This window comes from Syzygium oleosum, unplaced genomic scaffold (assembly GCF_021117445.2).
Source record: "Syzygium oleosum isolate NSW1041296 unplaced genomic scaffold, Sole_v2.1 Sole_v2.06, whole genome shotgun sequence".
Classification (NCBI taxonomy): Eukaryota; Viridiplantae; Streptophyta; class Magnoliopsida; order Myrtales; family Myrtaceae; genus Syzygium; species Syzygium oleosum.
In genome coordinates this window covers 11,602,878-11,624,390 of record NW_026607490.1, presented here as the reverse complement: position 1 = coordinate 11,624,390, position 21,513 = coordinate 11,602,878, and the positions used below count along the sequence as shown (strand labels likewise).

The following is a 21,513-nucleotide window of genomic DNA, read 5'->3' as shown; positions in this document are numbered from 1 at the left end:
GCAGAATTACTTAAATTAATATTGGCCAGCACAAAACTCATATTTCACAATGAAGAAAGTTAATAAGAAATGTGAAAAAGCTCACTAACTCATACATTACATTTAAAAGTTATCGACCACAGTACGCAATTCTCAATATGACTAATAAGATTAATATAGAAAAGCCACCAATTATGTGATTAGCAACTGATTAGTTTTACTAGTTATAATCACAAGTAATTAGTCATTATTTTTGCATGTCGAAGTTTCATCTAGAGAGATTTGTTTTGCAGAAAACTTTATAGTGAGGCTAATTTACCTGAAAAAGAATCATCACTATAACGAGAAGCACTACATGTTTATAGGTGGGTACAGCAATTGATCTTTTACTCTTCTTCCTCTTCCTCCTCTATCGAAACAAACTAGCCATGTGATTTTCGTGCCCGACGAAAGGGCTTGAAGCAATTGTGCATTTACATGTAAGACTGTACATATATGTACTAGAAAACGGGCTATACAGGTTCTCATGCCATTGCTCGGTTGGATTACCCTTTCATCTTGAACAGATTGAAGACGTCTATCTTCGTTTCCATGTTGGAGATGACCTTTCTGCATTCTTATGCCACTTGCCGCATCTGAAGAACATTATGCAATTGAGTCAGCCAACATTTACACAATTTTATCTTCTAAAATTTTGGCGTACGACACCTGCCGCTTCCAAATAGTGAAACGAAAGTTGATTACTGGTGGGGGGAGAGACCCCCTCGCCCCCAAAATGGAGAGAGATCATTCACACAAAGAGCAAACACTATTACCACTGATTTGTTAGCATCCTTCCCACAAAATGCAGTGACTATGAATAAAAGCACTACAAGATGTGAAGTCATGATTATCCGGGCCTAATCAAGCTGAAGCCAGTGGAGCTCATTTGACCAAGAGATCAGTGAGAACAAAGAATCAGCTTCAGGCTGACAGAGCATGCAAAGTGTTTATGCAAGCAGGAAAATCACTTATAAGCTTCTCTCTCTCTCTCTCTGATGCTAGTACTTGTTCACATTTGGTTGTTGTCAAAAAGATTTTGTCGCAGAGAACCTGGATCAACATTCCACAGGTCGAAAATTCAGGTCAATAAAAAAAAAATCTCCTCCAAAACTTTACTACAAGACTCCACTAAGATGGGTAAATACACTGGTGGTCATTGAACTTTAGTGTAATTTGCAATGAAGTCACCACATTTTGATTTCAACCACCCCAAGTTACTATACTTTCATTTCTTGCAATTGATGCACTTTGACTGGAATTTGGCCAAATTCTCTAAGAAATGCTGCTGCGGTAGCGGCAGATGCTTTGCAATGAAGTGGCATCCCAAACATTGGTCACCAGTCTACCACGTCAATGATACAGCAGAAAAATGGCCGAATTGCAATCATAAGTGCATCAATTGTAAAATATATAAAAGTTCAGCATATTGGGTGAATGAAATTAAAGTTCAGCGACCTCACTGCAAAACTCCCTAAAGTTTAGTGCCTACAGGTAGATCTGATCCCTTCTAAAACTTCATATATTTAATGAGATAAGTTTTGAGCCAAGAAAAGAAAAAAAAAAAAAAGGAAGGCATACCATTTGGTGCACTGTGGAAACAAAATCTTATTGAATAATCTTCAATTTACTGGCTTGATGTTAGCAGAAGCTATATCGCCATCTCCTCTGGGCGCTGAGTTCTACTTTTAAAGAATACTGCTGCCAAAAGTAGAATTCAGAGGTACTGGTAAGGGAACCTGTTGGGGAGACCACATGCTATTTGATTCCTTTGGATTGATCTCACCGTCATTGCCATCACTGATGGGAGAATATGGTTTTTTGACTTTGTTTTTCAGCATTTCCTGCAAATTGTTGCAAACAACGCCAATTCATTCAAGCCTTAGTATCTTCAACAACAACAGAAATAACAAATACATAATCCTTATCTTATTAAATGGGGTCGGCCATTCAGGCTAACACATCAAGATGATTTTTTTATTCACATATTGAAAATCAAGAAGGGTGTTGCAGCATTATTGGCAACAGGAAATTTCAAATGTTAAATAACCGAGGAATTTCCAAATGCCATAAATGCATGTAAAGCATCATAAATTTTAGACAAACATATACGATTACATGAACAAGTGCAAACCTTTGATTTACTTGGTCCATAAGTACTCATTGCTCTCTCAACCGAAGAGTATATTTCATAAGCTTGATGGGTATCACGATTGCATTTTATAACACGGACTTGCTCTTTAAATTCTGGTGGTCTAGTTTTCTGATAAAGAACCAGCTGAGAAAATGGAGCTTTGGGTTGGTCTTTCTTTCCATGAATTAATTCCATTGTCACCAGGTCATCCAAGAGAACATCCCACAAGACAGTACATGGATCTCTAGCAGGGTTGTATTTTCTCTGAGCAATGATGTTTGATGGTTGCTGATATAGAAACAAAGGCAATGTCATTTCACTATAGACCTTTCAGGGTTGTACATAGGCACGGGAAAGCACCATCTGCCATCACAATAAGAATCTTATAAGCTACTTACTTGCAACAATATTACTCGTCGATGAGTGACCATAAGAATTTTTCCCTTTGGAAGCATAAAGTGATCTTCATATGCATCTGATAATGCAAACTTCCCACGTACTTTGAAAAGATCAACCTGGCCAAAGAACGAACCACATTCTGCCAGCTGCAAGATAACCTTCACAATGGGGGAAAATTATTTAGAGATCTGACCATAAAAAAATGTATAAAAGCACACGGCCCTCTTCAAAATGAACTAACCACGAAGATGAATAGATTATACAACCATAGTTTAATAATTGCTCTTTCTTCTCTAGTGCGTACAATTTAACCAGATAAGTACGCCCTTACTGAAAATGATTGCAAGCTTGCAAGCCTTTGAAAAATGGAATTACTAGTAAGTTCAATTCTTGGACTCCAAAAAGATGTCTTATGCCGCAAATCTGCAACTTATTAGCTCTATTATTCAAACTTTGTCAATTATTGGGGAAATATTTTCATCTTTCTTAAGGTCACCAAGAGTATGAAGCAGAAATTCTGGCATTCCTGTGGAGAAGCGATAGTTCTCATGCTAAAAGGGCTAACGTAAGTTTATATACATCCGTTTGCCTAAGAAGGAAGGAGGTTTTGGCCTTAAAAGGATAAAACGGCGGGAATAAAGCTTGTGTTATGAGTTGTATTCAGCTAATCTTTACTCAGTCTGGTTCCATGTGGTTTGCTTGGTTGAGAATATACAAGCTAAAGGACAGGCCTTTTTGGACTTCAACTGTCTCGGCCAACACTTTGCTTGTTTGGAGGAGATTGCTGAAGCTTAGGGATGCTGCTCGACCTTATATCAAGTACATCACTGGAGATGGGGAATCATTTTGCTTTATGGCATAGTGATAGGCATCCTCCAGGCCCTCTGCCAAACCATTTTGCTAGCAGGATTGCGTATGATTCTGCTCTACATTTTCAGTCTAAAGATGGCCCCTGCTAGGTCTGAAGCTTTGGTACAAATTCAAGCTCTCCTATGCGGTTCTGTTGTGCCAAAGTCTCCTGGACATTGTTTATATCCGGTGAATTTACAGTAGGGAGTGGTTGAAACTCTCTAAGGCCGAAGGGTTTGAAGGTGCTGTGACGTAAACTGATAAGGTTCAGTCCTTGTATACCCTGGAATAGTTTTATTTCCTGGTTGGCCATGCATAATAGATTAGCTACCAAGCGCAGACAACTGAAATGGAACTTGCAAGCTTCTCCGCCTGCTGCTTGTGCGAGTCTACCACGGAAGATAGATACTATTTTCTGTTTGGCGGTCCTATCTCTCCAAAGTATGGACAGCTGTGCTACAACTCCATATCATTATCCCCGGTGAGTAGAAATGTGAAGCTACTTGGGCTACTTGTACTTTCAAGGGCAATGCTTTTTCCTCAACTATTCTTCAAGCTTTCTTGGAATGCATTATTTTACAGTATTTGGGTTCCAAGAAATTCTTGTTTTACATAACTCTTCTATTGCTGTTAATAACGATCTCTTTTTTCTTTTTTCTTTTTGAAAGGTAAAATGTACCATTGAAAGGCACCAAGGGGATGCCAACCAATGTACACAATTATCCATGGTAGGAGCCTAGAAGGTCAATGATAGCATTTACATCAAAAACCGTACTACATGTGATCCAGAACTTCAAAGTAAAAAGCCAAGAACCCATAATTCTAACAAAATGAACCAACATTATGAAAGATGCTCCTAATGGAAGCCCAATCAAGCTCTTAGCTCTTTTTCCACCTACTCTGCACTAGCCCACTAAAAAATCAAAACTGACACACCTGATTCCAAAGCTTCATAGACTGATTTTTTTGAGAATTAGAAAGGCCATTAGTGGAAGGCTTATTAATTGTCTTGATGTTAGCAGGAGACTCTCTTTGGATAGAGATAGAGCTCAACGTAAAAAATTGGGATCTTGATGAATGGTAAAATAGATGCCATGGGACTACTTGGGCATGTAGCAAAGTTTTACTCCCCTACTTTTGTTCTCTGATTAAATTTCAACGCTGGGACACCCAGAATTTTTAAACAAGGAATACCTGTCCTTCAGCTTTATACTCATCGTAAGGTCGAAGCAAATTATCGCCGCTGATCACACGAGGTAACCTCCGGCGAAGAAGTTGCTCTTCAGAAGTAACAGCAGAAATTATCTTCATTCTCATGGCATTTGCACCTTCAGTTGTTTTTGACAAAAGATCCAGAACCCCACTCACAGGTTGGGCTGCTACACCGATTAGTCCTTTCCCCACTCCTTGAACAAACCCCTCAACACCAGAGCTTTTTGCTCCTTCGAGAGGCTTTGTCAGTATGCCAGTGACTCCTCTAAATAGTCCTTTTGCCAGTGCTCCACCTCCCTCTCTGATAACATCACTTATGTCATCTACACCCTTGTTTTCCTGCAAAGATCATATTGAAGAGAGAATTGAGGAGACAGCTCTTAAGAAGTATCAACAAAAGTCGAAATGCTAAACCAGTAAATAGTGACATGATGGAGATACACGAAAATAACAAAACCCGAATAGCTCCGCAAGACCATATTCGGAATGGCTTCCAACCAGAGATGTAATAGATAGGAAGGTTGGAGAGTGTGCTTTTGATAAGGGTCAGTCTTCCACCTTTCAAAAGAAAAAGTCTATCTTCCAACTTGGTAACCGCTTCTCAAAGTTTTCAATAATAGGCTACCAAATATGCTTAACATTGAAAATAACGTCCCAAGGGAGGCCTAAGTAGATGATTGCGACTGATAAAAAAAACCAAAAAAGAGAAGTAGATGATTGGGATAGATCCTAACTGACAACCCAAAACAGTAGAAAGCAAAGCACCATTCAGTCCTTCACCCAGAAGGATAAGCTCATTCTACTCAAGTTATCTTAAGCCAGGACACCGCTTCAAAACATAAGAGAATATTCCTTAGACAAAGTAAATACTAAATGTCATCTTCACAAAGATGATAATCTGCGGCGATGATAGTATTTATGTATCTGGAAGGTGTATTTCCATGGTGGTCTATTTGAATGACAATGTTATCTCAAATGATGATGTAGATGGCGTTAATCAGTTGAAACATGGTTGTCAAATTTGTGTTTGCAATAGTGGTCTTGGTCTACCAAAAGCGCTATGCTATTGTACCAAAAGCAAAGGCAATTGAGCTCGTGTCGGCCTGAAAACCCTTATTTCAACATATCTTGTGCCACCTTTCCAAATTTTCTTTCATTTTTTTCCTCCAACCCATTTTTTGTTGGTTCCCTTTTTATTGTCTACTTCCCTCTTGTTTTAGCGTTGTAGGCCAACTTTAATTAATTTAAATTTATATTCAGGAATTAGAAAAAGAAAAGGAGGTGTTCCCGGTAGAACCATCCTACAACTGACCAGTACTTAAACTGCCAGTTCAGTTTTCCAGTTCTGAATCAGGACTTCCAGTACTTGATCATCCCTACTTTATCGTGTGGCATGCTACAAAGATGCATACTACCAGTAACCTACCCATTGACAATTCTCATGAGCTACTGCCACAATACCCTTAGGTCTACATCATCCTCAAATGAAAAAAAAAGAAAAAAAAAGAACAGATCCAGCTAGAAAACACCCCGAAAGAAATACTTAGGTTCAACAATGGGCAAGAATCTTTTACACAAATGACAGTAAACTGTTCCATATATTGGAAGAGGTTCTCAAATATCCAACTTTCCGTTGCATCATTCTATCCACATGCTGGCAGAACAGCGGTAGTAGCCAGTGTGTCACATGTATAACTTGGGTGATGTGGTGTTTTAGAGGCCATGGCCGACCATGCTGACTGCAAACTTCTCTGAACCACCACCTCGCCAGACTTAGAGGTGGAGCACCAATGCGTAAACCGAATGGTCTCCACGCTCGTCTCCTATATCAGTACAACAAATTGGCCTGAAGCCACACAATCCTAGACCGAGGCCACATTCCCACCCATTTGAGACTTGAGTTTCACATATTTCGATATTTCCTGACAGACTTTAACTACACTTATGAATTCATACCTTCTTGGCTAGTGAAAATGATACCAAAGTGTACAGAGTAAGTGAATAGCAAATACCTGTCTTTGGCGACTCTGTATGAACTTTTTGTCCATTGACAAGGCAGCTACGCCTTTGCTCATATGTCCAAGGGCGCTGCTTGCATTACCCAATATATCCATACCAGAGAGAAGTTGCAGGGGTTGACTGAGAAGATCCTTCCTCATGTTTAAGATAGCATTGCTAATCATAGAACTCTGCCTCATGGACACATTTTCATGAAATCTTTGATTTATTTTCACCTGAGACATAATTCAGTTTGTTAGAATTGGACGTAACTCCACATCTATTATGCAGCAGAGAGTGCGCAAGGAAAAAAACTAACATTCTTTTCCTTAGGTGGATAAACCCTAGTACCATGAGTGACCACAAATCTCATGAACTAGACAAGCACGACACTTTACATGGGTAAGTAGCCTGAACATAAGGATTGATGTGGGAAATCAAACTTTTACCATGCAAAATTATGGGACTCAAAATTTATCTTCAATAGTCTTAAGCACGACTGTTTCTCCAATAGCTCACCCAAAGTAATCCTCTTCGACGCTCAAACAAGATTATATCCAAATACTGAGACAGCCAAGGAGTTGGCTCTAACAGATGACATAAAAAAAGAATTTAAGTGCACTGCTGGAAAATCCAAGATCTCACGCAGCCAGCATAGTAGTCAATCAGATGGAAAACAATATAAAAGCGACATGAAGAAGAATGGTGCACAATAAAATAGCAAATATGATAAGTTGTCCCTAATATGCACTGTCTCAATGCGAGACGAGTTTCCTCCCATTGGTCCTTCCTTTCAGAGAGGTGAGATGGTTATTTATGATTTGTAAGAATATCGGGCTATAAAATATTATTTAATTTAATAAAACTTGGATTAGTTAATATTTTGATTGATTCGGACATAACTAACGAAAATTAGTACAAAGAGAACACAAATATGAAAAAACTGACAGGCATATTCTCGGTGTTCCCTAGTGCAGTCATCAAGGATGACCAAAACCCAAGTACACCCTTTGGCCGTTGACTCGGTGACATGGCCATTGATACTTTGAATCGAACCTCGGACAAATTGAGAACCCTGCCATTTCAGATAACTCACTCAGCAAATTTCAAGCAACTTTTAACAGAGGAAAGATATTATTAAAATATCATATAAGCTTGTTGGATACCCAATTTGAATGATAGGATCGACTGAAACAGCAGTTGTTTGAGTCTCATATAGCCTACTAAGGTTGACCTGCTGGATCATCTCATGAAGGCGCCAAATTATTGGTTCGTGAATGTTTATAAGAAAAGCAGAATTTTCAGGCCCCTAATTATGAGAAAAGGGAAAGCAGTCAAATGATGTGTCACTAGTAAAGCTCAAAGGAACGCACAAGCATCTAGCAACCAAACATGAAATAGTTGCACTCACCTGGACTCCAATGAAAGGATATGTAAAAAAATCAAGAGACCCATTAGATTGCATGGTTATGGACAGTTTCAAGACATAGTCAGTTTCCTCCACGACTCTCTGTGGTCTAAAGAGAACTGGCATTGGAGTTAGAGGAAGTTGATTATCCACTTGCAATCCATGCATTCGTAGTTTGCACCTGCAACAGAAAAATTAGTTGCTCAACAGAAGAAACAGCAAACATGGCAATTCTCTCAACAACAGAGATACAACTTGGCAATGGAAGTGTTATAACTGCCTGCTTCAACAAAGAGAGGGCTATATATGTCAGCTACCCAATCCAGCTTCAGGCGCTACCAACACAACCCGGAACAGCAACTAGTTAACTTAGGGCGTGTTAGGAGTGACTCCTTCATACTTTTTGCTTTTACAAATCGTGTGACACAGGCATTTTGACTTTTTTTTTTTAACATAAACACCTGAAAACTATCATGATCTAAAACGCATAGACCTACACAGAATATTTAGTTTGAATAATATTCAAAATTTTGGCAGGAAGTATAAAAGCTAACTTTTGTTTTTTATAAATTCAAACAAACAGACCCTTAACAGTTGCAATGAAGGTTCTTTTTCCCCCCAAAAAGAATATTCAACCCTATATCTTCTACAGTCCTGTCATGGGTAACAAGTCGGTTACTGACCCCTATCTTTTAATTTTCCCCTCATAAAAATTGCACATATTTAATGAGTACCAAGGTCAAAAAGGAAAGTGAAGACCAGCAGTGTAGACATCCACATGAACGAGAGCAGAAAAACCTACCTACTGATTCCAGAGCCCAAGCCGGTTGAATAGGCAAGCAAAAGATTCTGGATGGACAGATATAATATCTCTTCAGGAGTATGGTCAACAATGGATAGCCCAAAGTCAGCAATCTCAACTATAACATGAAATTCATCCTCAGAAATTGACAGTGCTTGTTGGCCTTTCTCATCTTTAGAAACATGCGGCATTGGCGATGAAATGCCTATACTCAAAATTGTGGGAGAATCGTTGTCCGGCATCCAGTCAGTGATCCTCACAATATTGACTTTTTCCTCTTTTAAAACAGTAACTCTTATAGCTCTGACAGGCCCATCAACCACATGGATGGGCTGGTAATCACAAATCTCATCAATATTGTACTTCTCAGATGCCATTGCATTAGCCCCATCTACCAAGACTTCCAACAAGCGTCTTCTACCAAGATCTTCCCATAGAAAAGAAGCAGAAGAGTTTGGAAGAAGAAACTGCCAAGAATTGCTGCCACCGTCAACTTGGTGGAAGCGAATAGGCAAAAACATAGAGCGGTTCTCAATCCTGGAATTAGAGATTAAAGCATGTTAACAATAACGAAAAGAGCAAAATAGCTCTACTGAGGTGATGAGAAAGTAGAGGTTTGTACTCTGATAATGCACAATGGAAGCTTATGGCCCAGAAAAGCAGGAAAAAGGAAAATAACAAGAACAGGTAAAACATTTCCTCCTAAGCTGCATATTAACGTAATAGACCCTGACATTTCTACTTTAAGTTTCTAGATATGATACATAAAAAGACTGTCAAAGAATATTTCAAAGAAATTCAAAGAGCAGGAAAAAAAAAGGAAGAAATTAATAATAGTCTCACAACAGACAAATTGCAAATGCATGTCTACTTTCCCAGATGTTCCATGCCTTACAAGCAAACCAATGAGGAGGACGAGGGCTAATCCTGGTAAGAAAATTAAGAAGAGAAGATGACCTGTAAGGACTGGACAATGAATTTGGACGAAACAGAACTTCATATCGGGAGTTCTTTGTTCCACTTCTTACTTCAACTCTTAGTTGCATTAGATCATTTCCATTTTCTTTTAACAAGAAAATACGAATCACACCTTCACTTGAAACACTGAATGGTGAACTCCATTTGTACCCGTCCACCCGCAACTGTAGCAAAATCAATATCCTCTAATGAGAAAAGTATGGAACAATGACCATATAAGAGAAGATGCCCTATCATATGATATAGACCTTGATTAATTCAACTTTTTTAGAAGATTGCCACTTAAAAGTTTTTGGAGGATCAGTCGCATGAAGCCACTCCACTGATTGTGATTGTGAATCACACTGCTGCATGCAGATACTGTAACCAACCCTGTTGATGAACAAAGTGTGTGGCTGAAATTGAACAACCTGCAGAAAAGTTGATACAGACTTCCTCAGTGTTTGTTAGAAAGCACAACTTGGAAGGTGTTAAGAGCCTTTATCAACTTTAAGAATTCTTAATACGTTTATTAGTGAGACTTCCTTCTTCGATTCCATAAGATGGATCATCTGCTGGTAGCCAGCTATCTTAAATGATCTATCACCACAGCTAACTAAATTCATTTAGGGTTAGATGCAAAAAAAAAAAAAAAAAAAAGAAATTCATGCATCTGCAAGAATATTATGTTTCCTACGCTGAAGTCCCTTTCTCCAATAAGCTGGGCAGATAGCTAGAAGACAAGGCTTCTTTTGACTATAGTTTTGCTGAATCTATACATTACCAACCAGACACTTAACCTCAGAAAATACATTGAGAAACATTAAAAAACAAGCTCGGCGAACTAAATTGCTTCCAGCCAACAGAAAATCCAACGAGGAAGATTTATTGGCAATAAAGTTTGTGACGAGGCTCAAACTAAGTAAACATCAGTAGAATTCAACCTTAGTTCTGTCTGAGGTCATATTCAGCTGAGCAGAAATCTTGTAATAAGCACCATCCGAGCAATATGCCTTCACCTCAACTCTTTCCTGCAACAGTATATTTATTAACTTAGAGGTAACCAAAAATTCCTTTGCCCTACACTCCGGGTGGGAGAAGGAATAAAGCTATTGCACAGACAGGTTTCAGAGAAGCCAAGGGAACTTATAGAAAAACATGGATCACAGATACAATGTGCACAAGATGATCATCTAGATTTTAACCTTGTTTTCCAACTCAAGAAGAGAAATTCCAGGACAGTAAGTTTCAGAAGGACGAACAGCAACGGCAATACCAAGCCTGGATGGGAGATATGAATCTTTTTGAGATGGAAATGGTAATCCACCACGAGTCCCACAATCTTGTGGAGAAAGCATACTAGGCATAGGACTGCTATCCTCAATGACTTCTAACACTCGAACATTCTTCTTTAGGCTGGAATATCTCCCCTCAAATGAATGTGAGGGACTTCGTAGGACTGTTCTTGCAGATTTAACTGCTCTAGATAGCAAAAGGGAATCTGCCTCGGCATTCTCCATAAATTCCATTTCCACAATCCGATAGGCCAAAGGAAGATAGGTGTCGTTAGTGATCCAATATGGAACGAAAAATCTTAAAGTCTTTTGGGCCGCAATATTTCCTCCCATGTCGTGTTCAATGCTCACACGTATCCTCCTGCAAATAAGACAAGATAGTTACCACGTACAATTACACTTGAACGAGACATGGCTGAAAAACAAGGCAAAAATAGGGCAAATGTAGGCATGACATGTAGCTAAATGTGTTCAGATTGAGCTTAATTATGCTTGTGATATAGACAAAATTGACTTGTCATCCAAGTATCAACCCTCTTAACCCATTTACACAATAAAACTTAAATAGGTAAATTTGTCTTTTTGTGGGTTCATACGATGTCTAGACATTTAAATAATATTAATTATTTTTATATAATCATATGCAAAAAACGACCGTTAAATGTGTTATACATCTAACGTCATACAGCCTGTTTGATATTTTTCTTGCTTACTCAAATAGATATGGGAAATTGTCTTATTTTGAGAATAACACAATTATGGCATATAAACATGAACTGCGAGTCCTTGCTACGTGAAAGGAAAAGTAAACTCAAAGATCAAAATAATCTTTATCAACTTAAAGAACAGAAGTTACGTCCAGCTTGGCACTCCACAGGTTACTGCTTGCATTAGTAGACTAGAAAGGACTAATAGCACCCACACACACAGTGGCTAGCTTGAAGTTGTCAGCCAAAGTTCATTCAAGGATGAAGATGTGCAAAGGAGCTCCTTCTTTAAATATCAGTATCAATACTTATTGAGTGCTTAATGATATCATCCCATAACGCAGTGCAAAATGTCGGTTTGAAGAGAATGACAGAAAGAATTTACATGGTAGATTCAATCGGGTACTTGTAATTTTATAAGTGCAGGTGATTTACCCAAATAATGAGCATCAAATAATCTAAATAAACAAATTGTCAACTTTCTTTTTTCTTGGCCAACAATTAACAACTTTCTTTAAAAGAGACTGTCATTGTGACTAAACACGCATAACGAGATCAGGCGATCCCATTTATGAGAATGGAAAACCTTTTATTCTGCTGGTGGACCATCCAGAACGATGAAATGCGGTTATTAGATGATACATCCAAAATAGGGACAGCATCCTGCAACATGATAATAATTCTTAATTCTCAGATCATCATGAGGAAGGAGAAAACATTAGACAAGTTCAAAAGTGCACTTCACCTTCTCTGAAACCCAACCGCCTTGAGCAAACAGAGAAAGATATAACGGTTTCTGGATATCTGCATAGTATATGTGTGCATTTTTGCGCGAAGAGACAACACCACGATGTCGCTCAACAAGGTTCCCTTCTTTTGTTTTCTCCCAAACAGTGAATTCTGCTGAACATGGAAGCCGGTTTTCCAACTTCAAAGGCGAGTTGACACAGATTCTCCAATCATATACAGGTGCATTAAGCTCAGTGTGAAGAATATTGGCATCAGTGCTAACACTAAGCCAAAATTGTTTATTTCCAGTGCTAGGACAACAAAACAGTATATCCTTCTTCTCCAGTCGATCCAACTTAAGGATGAAATTCTGAGATTTATCTCCCTGCTTGGTTGTACTCTGTTTAGAGAGAGTTTCTTGATCATAGATTGGCTGTTCCTTCCCATTAGTGTAGCCTGAACCAATGGCAACAGCATGGCCCCAAGAATAGGGGCTTTGAGGCTGGTCAAAACATGGGCGAACTAGTAAACATTGGTTGGAATCTTTCACTGTACTTCTCCAAGGTATGACAGAAGAAGATCCTGGCTTTACGGCAGTGACATCACTATTCAGATGATCTAGGGCTTGTGGTACAAACTGCTGCCTGGTACGAGTCCAACGCCTCCGCCGCACAATATCAGAAGGAGCTTTCATCTTTGAAGTAGGAGGCCATTTTAAATAAGAAAAGTCAGGTCCATATGCCCAACCTTCACTGTCAACAAACTGGGATTTATCAATTGTCCAAGTCGATATCCACTTGCATCCTGGTGGAAGGGGTGGCTCAAAGAAACCCTTCAATGCAAAATAATCGGATGTTAAAGATCTGCTCCTTAATCATTCAGGAATATAAATTAACATGAGGAAAGAGCTCATCACACTGATTTCTGGCTAACCTTGGATGTATATGAAAAGTCTCTGGTGCTCCAGCGTCCTGGATCAGTATTTTGTGAGCTGCCCCAACCAGATATTGGATGATATCGTTGGTTTTCAAAAACCTCTTCAACCACAGTGTTGCTGGTACTGGAGTAGACACTGCTACCTTGAATTGAAGACAAAGAGCACGCAACAATCTCCAGTTTGACATCAGAATCATTAACGACTGTGACAAGGCTCCTGAGAACTGCATGCTTCTTCCCATTTTTCATGACAACTTCTAAGGCAACAAAATCATCCTCAAGTGATTTTGGGGCCACTGACAGTGGAAGTAATGAACGTATACATTCCCATCCACCTTCTGGGCTTGCGCCTACCCAGAAGCCTACATCGTTATCAAATCGACCCTCATTTTCTGTATCCTCTGTAGCTTTGCCCCCAGTTTTTCCCTCAAAATAAGAAGTGGAAACTAATAGGACTCCACGCTCTTGGATGTTTTCAATGTCATCCTGAACCTATTGAAATAAACACATTACAAAATTTGAAAAAGATAGGTAATCACTAAAACCAGCATATAGAAACTGGGCTGAAAGAACAAACCCGTCCTTTTAGTGGATAGGTCACAACATTGCTGACGTCAAATGGTGGATGCAGCAACCTTGCTGAAGCGATCTTCTTCAAGACATTCACACCATGTCCAACAGAAAATGAGAATGCGCCAACAACTTCACCTGTTAGCACATCAACGGTTCCAATGTGAAACAAAGGAACATATTACTCAAACTAAAACGGGTGCAGAGTCTTAGTCTTAATACATTTCTGTAACAGCTATTTTAGAAGGCATGTTGAGAAGAAACAACTGTAACACAGGTTCTTAGAAGACCCAACCAAAAAGCTTAAGCTCTTAGGGGATGCAGACTACATGTATATACAGCACAAATAAACCACACTGATAAGCAATGTGGGATATTTAAACCTCTCTCATGTGTGGGCTAAGATCAGCATGTGGAACTGATGAATGAGGAATAAAAACAAACAATAACCTCAGTCCAAATGAAATTAAATGGGGCTTTAAGGATGATGTTTAGCTTTGATACCATGTAAAAATGTCCGATCCAAAAGCTTAAAGGAAACTACATGTATATATATAGCCTGGACAAACCACATAATAAGTGACGTGAGATACATAACATAGGTATTAGACTAGGGAATTTTATAAGGTCCACTGCCGGTATAACAAATAATTTCCACACTCTCCATTAGATGGTTGACATATGAAAGAATTCGGTAACAAAACTAACTCAAAACACACATGTCGACCATCGAACTGTGAACATATGATTATTTTTTATATTAACGGTGGACTTAACAATAATTATAAGACTACAGAAAAAAAAGTCTCAAATTCAATGATTAGATTGAAGTATGGTTTCTGGAATATGGACAAACAATGAAAAGTTTGTTAATACAGGGTTATAGTGGGTCCGAAATTCACGATAGTCCCCATCCAAAAGCTTAAATGATAGTCCCTGTCCACCTAATAGCTTAAGCTTTAGATTGGACTTTGTAACATGGTATTGGGGCATTCAAGTATTGTTGGCTTCTCTTGACTTCTCCCTCCTCCCATTTACTTTAGTTTCCCTCCTTCTCTAAGGAAATCCTAGGAACCTTCTCCGGACATCCATACAGATATCTGTACCGTATTGACTTCCAAGTAACTCCATGCTCGGTTTGACTCTTTTTGGGTTTTGCATTGTCAGATAATGTTTGTTTTACTATTTGAGATGGTTTGATGGTTCAAAGTGGTGTTCTTTTGGGTCTTTTTAACAATTACATTGGTTGGAAAGTGGTTGTATAAATTCAGAATAAGGGCAAGTAGTTTTTTTTTAATAATATACGGCTGAATGAAGTCGAGTGCTTGGTGATGATGATGCTTTAGATAATCTTCATGATTGACTGATGAGGTTGTGCCATAATCATGGCTGTGGTGATTTTACTATTGCAGAAGCTAGTTCAATCATTTCAGCGTATTGCATCATCCTCTGGTATTCAGATTACAACTGCAAAATTGAATGGCCATCACTACTTTTTATCGCTTAGGCGACGGTGTACCTCTAGCTGCCAGAAGTAGTTGATCTATACTTTGACTAATCTCCCGACAATTAATAGAAAGTTTCTCGAATGAAAAAAATAATCAAGTCGTGACTAGTCTCTAGCTATCAGTAGCAAGTCAAAATTATTTCTATGCCCCTTGATCTTTCGTTTCATGTGTAGTTCTTGTTTGTCATATTTCCCATTTATCAATTCCACATGCCATTCTTCATCTGGTTTGCATGCACAAGGAGGTATCAAAGTACATCTTGCATATTGCACATATGGAGTTGCAATGGATTTCATACACATGGTAATCTCTTTCCACTTAAGAGCTTAAGCTCATGAGTTGAACTTTCTAACAAGTTATACAAGAAAGTTCCAAGAAACGCAAAAAAAGAGAAGACCGACTTTTGAGTGATGACATCTTTAGTGAAACTAAAATGACCGGAAAATGCTAAGGAAGAAAAAGTGATGAATAGGACCCAAATTGCAGCTATTTTTCAAAAATAAATTATGCATTCGAATTTTGCTTTGGATTTTAGAAGCTATGCAAAAGCAGAAATTAAAAGCAATATCACAGAAAATAAAAGAGCCTTAGTTTCATTACAGACAACCTATAGATGACTCTACACCTTTTCCAGCCAATACACAGGAAAAAAGTACCTTTTCCAGCTTTTGCAGCAAGATTGGTCACTTCCACTTCAAGCTTAGCCAAACCCTGAAATTCATCGATGTAAAGTTGCTATTTAGGCAACTCCATATGTAGATCAAAATCACGCATAAACAAACAAAGAGCAAATGTATGAGCTCTGCAGCATGGTGGCTGGCTCTCATCTCGACTATCTACTATAATATGCTGAACAGAATTGTCTTTTGAAATTGGATCACCTCAGAAGATGAACCCTCGACTTGATAGTTCAGGGTTAATTAAAAATTATTTTTAAAAAATTAAGCATGTGTTCGTGTTCAAATACACAAGGAACTTACCATGCTGGGCTTAATTGGTATATCATTCCAGGATGCTGCCTAAAGTTCTACAGTAGTTAAACCCACTCGAAACTAGCTATCTATTTCACAATTTGAAAAATATCAATATACGGATCGAGACTGAGTCGATACTGAGAACTGCCCAGTGACATCATACATCCCCAATACTTTTCGGATAAAATATTCCATAATGGTGAAGACCAATCAATAAGCAGGCTGAGTTGAGTCTAGAAATTTGATCATATCAAAAGCAAATGGGGAGTCCATGTAACATTTTAACTGACGCAATAATAAATTGACATATCACTTCTCAAATATAAACTATTCAACCTCCTACCTATTCGTCCTAATATCCTTCGTAAGTGAAGTCAGAACGACGATAAGTCGGATGAATTTAAAACCATCTATGAAAAATAAGAGAGGGTTTAAAACTGCATTACTCTATCTATATATTCAACAGCAAACTGATTTCTTAGCATTTAAGAAACCACTAGGGACTTTTGAAAATGTACTCTGTTTTTTGCAGACGTTGCTGCAATCTTATCACTACTAACAAATGACAAAAATAAAGTAAAAAAGAAAACAAAAAACAAACATGCCCTTCACTAAACTATGGATGCATGGTAAGACACTAATTGTCAAATCCACATGCTGCACCACCCATACTTGCAAAAACAGGAAAAAAAATCACAAGAAGACTAATTCTAGTATTCAAGGTGCTCAATTTAAAATGGCAATAAAAGCCAAAAAAAGAGAAGATATAAAAGAGATTGCAAAGACAAATTTCTCTGGCACCTGATCATCACAATGGTTCTCTAAATTCCATGCAAATAATGCTTTAAAGATGAGCTAAATTAGTCCAGCTAACTTGTCATAATATTAGATTTCCATTAAGATAGCTTATTTCATACACTTAATTTGGTGATTGGATTGAGAAATCATATTGTTTCCACAACATTATCATGCTACTCAGTTGCAAGCATCTTAGCATCTGTAATTCTATCCATTTCCTCAAATCAATGGGAAAAAATAACTACATGCTCCACCTTACTAAGACGATTGTATTTACTTCCATAACACAATGGCTTTCTGAACAAAAACGAGCTTTCACTTGGGCAACTACCAAATCATACAGTTACGCTTCATTACTAATAATTTCAGAAAGATATCTTCCAATGACATGTTCATATTACACACTATGCAACAATAGTAGGACATATAGCACAGGAGGTTCACCTTCCTGGGCACTTCAAATATAAAAACTTCATTCCACTTTGCAACACCTTTGTCACTGGAAATTAGAGGCTTTACACATCTTGTCCTTGCACTCTGAGGAAATAACTTTTGTTGATCCGTTGCTTGGTGATCGATGACGAGACGCAACGCACAAAAGAAATTGTTGCTGTTACCATCGTCAAGAATTGGAAGACCCTGGAAAAATGCAGTGTGATCTTTCAAAGTCCAAAACAGCAAAACGGGATAAATTTCCCTAATATCCAAATGAAAGTACAAGTGATATGTAGAACCTTAGCTTCAAGAATCTGTATGGCGACATAGTTGCGAGCTTCCCTGAATTCATCTGCAACCATCAACCTATCTGAAAATCTGGGAGGAGGAATCCAAACAGAAGCAGATTCTTCATTGCGAAGCAGATCGACCATTCTCATATTTTCTTCCTTTTTTTTCAAAAATATGTCACACCCAAGCTTATTTTCCACTACAATAGTCTGGGAATCATCTTCATCCAATGCAGAAAAAGTCAACTCTTCTCCACTCTTACGATGTCTACCAGCTTCCTGTTGATATTAAGCAGTAAAGAATTAACGAATTTTTTGCCTTAATTTATATTGACAACAGAACTTCATATAATAAGAAAAGGATTTTGTCAAAAAGTGCCCGTAGGGCACTAATTAAGCAACTATATAAGAAATTTTACAATTTCCACCGCATTGACTTTTTCGTGATGTGTGGGAAATAGATCTTTTTTTCGTTAAGTATGTTTAACTAGTGCCCCGGGGGCACCTGTCAACCTGTCCCTAATAAACAGAGGTATTTGAAATGCAATGACCTCATTTAGCTTGGCTGACTTCTGCTCCATTTCTAACATTCTTCTCCAGGAAACAATTGTTTCCACTAATCTCTCAAGATTAGCAGCAGTGACATTTATATTTAGCATACTGGTAGCAGCAACACGAACTCTCTTGCCAATCCTTGACGGCTTGTGGTCATTAGTCGAGTACGTTTCAAACCTTCAAAGGTAAAGTATTACATGCAAGAATACAATAAATGATGGACTTATAAAAAATGACTGAAGAGGGCAAGTTGCTAAAGCATTACTTGAATATGCCATCGAAGGGCTCCACAAGTGGCTCCCATGCTTCAACTTGGGTATTGAAGGTTGAAGCAGCAATAGAAGAAATAAGTACTGCATTCATTGCCTCTAGTCGTCCATGAGTGGCAAGCTTGATATTGGTGATTGACATGTCAAACAAGGGAGTCATCTGGAAATATCCAATTTTATCATGACATGAAGAGCACGCTGCAAAGGATAACATTAATGGTTCTATTATTGACATATCCATTTTAGATGTACATACCATTCCACACAAGCTGTCCAAGACCGTCAGGGAGAAGCGTCTCAGCCTCATATCTGCAGTGATATTTTCACGTGTCTTTGGCTTAACAGAATCACATATTGTGTAAGCCAATCTGCTTGAAGGTTTCTTCAAATCAGAGCGTGCAAGGAAGGTGCAAGCCTGAAAAGACAGCAAGTAGAAACTTTTAGTTAAAATTCAATGAGGTAAAGGTAGAATTTCAACAAGATTGAACTAGCTAAAATCTATTCTCAAAAATTAGATTTATCAAGTATCCTGTTGCTTCAACCTGATTTTCAACTTTCCAGATACTCCAGCACTGAGATGCCTTGGAACTTGCCGATCTTGAAATGGGCACTTCAAGAATATTGGCTTGGTTGACAAGATCCATCCTAGGGCAGCAAAATGATTCCAGGCTTGGTGGCTCATCTATTCGGGAGACTACACATCCCAGAGAAACATAACCAGGAGGTGCAATTGGGTACCAAAAGAAGATATCATCCAAGCCTTTTACAGTAATTTGGGCAACCTTAGTAAACTGCACAGGCTTTGCAGCAATTTCAGGACTATCAGCCCTAAATATAATGCCTAAAGCTGGTGGTTCTAATCTGGAAAAGAAAAACAAAAAACGAAGGAATTCCATGTTGATCAATAAGACTTTCAATTTAAAGCAACAACACGATTATTATGATGATTCCGGAATTAATTTGCATGGTAAAGCATCATAAAAAATGAAAATATCAACTCAATTTCTTAAATCAACTGAAATTTGCAAGATAAATCTTGCCAGCACCATTTCATTATTTGCATATTTAGCAAACAGCAATGAAATAAATTTTAGTAGACAAAGACGAAAACAACAAAACTAATAAAATTTAAATAAGTTGATAAAACAGGGTTCCTTCAAATTATGTTTGGAATAACTTTCACTGTCTACTCTTTGCCTTTTCTTTTTCTTGTACTGTTTCAAGTTTGACTTTATTTAATGTCAAATACCTGGATACTTTCAATGCATATAAATACTGGTATATGGAGTCATTTATTTCGTCATAATATGCTTTAAAATTAAAACTATTCCTTTTTCATTTCAAAAATCTTGGAAGTAGAGCAAAACGTACTTTAGAAAAACCAGGACAAATAGACCCAAACAATCTTAAAAAAAGCAGAGAGTGACTTTTGAGGTCTTGACAAATCCCACTACTAAAGCACTGAACCAAATCATCAACTGATTAAATCATATATGTGAAAATGTCATATGACAGTAGCCTAACCCTTCCGTTATGCAGTCACCCAATGCAGCATAACTTGGACGTGGTGTAGGTCGCCATATTGAAACTGGTCGACGGACATCATTCCCCTTGTCCCACCAAATTCTCTCGAAATGAGGAGTGGACATATAGCAATTAGTTGATTTTGAAATCGATCTAAGAACATCCCATCCAGATGAGCTTGCAGTCTGGCCACTCACTTCTTGACTTTCATTATCAAAGTCTACCGCCGGATCTAAGGCAGAATCTGTAGACGAAACATGATGCGGAATTGAGCTCCATAGAATATGACTCAGGTCAAGGCCACAGTATTTCGGAGGGGATTCAGTTGATGCATGCGCATAAAATGATCCGATGATGTTATCCAAACGCCACAGGCTAAAACCAGAAAGAAATGAAGGATTTGATGCAGTGGTATACAAGCACTCTGAATACATTGTGGAAGTCACAAGGTCTGAACGCAGGCAGTAAACAATATGATTTGGGGGCGGTTTGTTTCCTGGATGTACCACACAACCCAAGGCAGTATACCCCGGTGGCGCAACAGGCATCCATATAGAACAGTCATTATCAGCATGTCCATGCTCTCCATTTACTTCAAATCCTTGAATGTGGGAGAACATTCCAATAAGGTTAAAGCTGACAGGCTTTCTTACGCGCCCATAAGTATTGCTGACAGCCATTACTGCTTGTGACGGAGGAATTGGCCTGAAGACACATGATTCGGTAATTATGATAAACAGCATAAAACATGAAATTAGGCATCATTATTCAAATTTGTTGACATCCATTAGCAGCAATGTGAACAAAAACAGGAGAAGAAAAGGAAATGGTAGTTGAAACATGTTAAAGCAGAGATCTAAGTAAGAGTGGCATGTGACACTTCAATCAGATCTTAAGTGGCTGAATAACCACAAGTTCTAGTTGAGTGAAAATTAAACAATATATTGACAGAATAAGCTTTTATCTGGGTAAATAATGAGAAGTGACATCAGAATTGCATAAGTAGGACGTATAAGTTGAGCTATACTATTTCAGCTTGCAGGCAGGATCCCATATGCTTCGAGCATATGTAAGAATATCGAGCATGTAACTGTTCAAGAATTGGCCAACCGTTCTACAATTAAATGATGAAGGATTGGCCAACTG

General features: G+C 38.2%; 1 protein-coding gene across 3 annotated transcripts in view; it reads right to left on the bottom strand.

The window, feature by feature from the left end:
* Positions 1-293: 293 nt before the first annotated feature.
* Positions 294-21,513, bottom strand: part of LOC115690595 (uncharacterized) — a 58,825-nt gene continuing 37,605 nt past the window's right edge. For 2 of the 3 annotated variants that reach the window (XM_030617004.2, XM_056312542.1), the window contains 26 exons: positions 20,368-21,072; positions 19,386-19,704; positions 19,100-19,258; positions 18,840-19,003; positions 18,571-18,751; positions 18,029-18,298; positions 17,739-17,933; positions 16,179-16,233; positions 14,022-14,152; positions 13,442-13,936; positions 12,525-13,340; positions 12,366-12,442; positions 10,983-11,433; positions 10,722-10,808; positions 10,047-10,208; positions 9,778-9,962; positions 8,821-9,357; positions 8,022-8,199; positions 7,777-7,919; positions 7,559-7,685; positions 6,625-6,846; positions 4,595-4,951; positions 2,551-2,709; positions 2,153-2,440; positions 1,600-1,862; positions 294-614 (listed from right to left, as the gene is read on the bottom strand). In XM_030617004.2, the coding sequence (XP_030472864.1) occupies positions 1,707-1,862; positions 2,153-2,440; positions 2,551-2,709; positions 4,595-4,951; positions 6,625-6,846; positions 7,559-7,685; positions 7,777-7,919; positions 8,022-8,199; positions 8,821-9,357; positions 9,778-9,962; positions 10,047-10,208; positions 10,722-10,808; positions 10,983-11,433; positions 12,366-12,442; positions 12,525-13,340; positions 13,442-13,936; positions 14,022-14,152; positions 16,179-16,233; positions 17,739-17,933; positions 18,029-18,298; positions 18,571-18,751; positions 18,840-19,003; positions 19,100-19,258; positions 19,386-19,704; positions 20,368-21,072 (6,619 nt within the window). In that variant the 3' untranslated portion in view covers positions 294-614; positions 1,600-1,706. The remainder of the gene's footprint in view (positions 615-1,599; positions 1,863-2,152; positions 2,441-2,550; positions 2,710-4,594; positions 4,952-6,624; positions 6,847-7,558; positions 7,686-7,776; positions 7,920-8,021; positions 8,200-8,820; positions 9,358-9,777; positions 9,963-10,046; positions 10,209-10,721; positions 10,809-10,982; positions 11,434-12,365; positions 12,443-12,524; positions 13,341-13,441; positions 13,937-14,021; positions 14,153-16,178; positions 16,234-17,738; positions 17,934-18,028; positions 18,299-18,570; positions 18,752-18,839; positions 19,004-19,099; positions 19,259-19,385; positions 19,705-20,367; positions 21,073-21,513) is intronic. The other variant, XM_056312541.1, reaches the window with a different exon arrangement.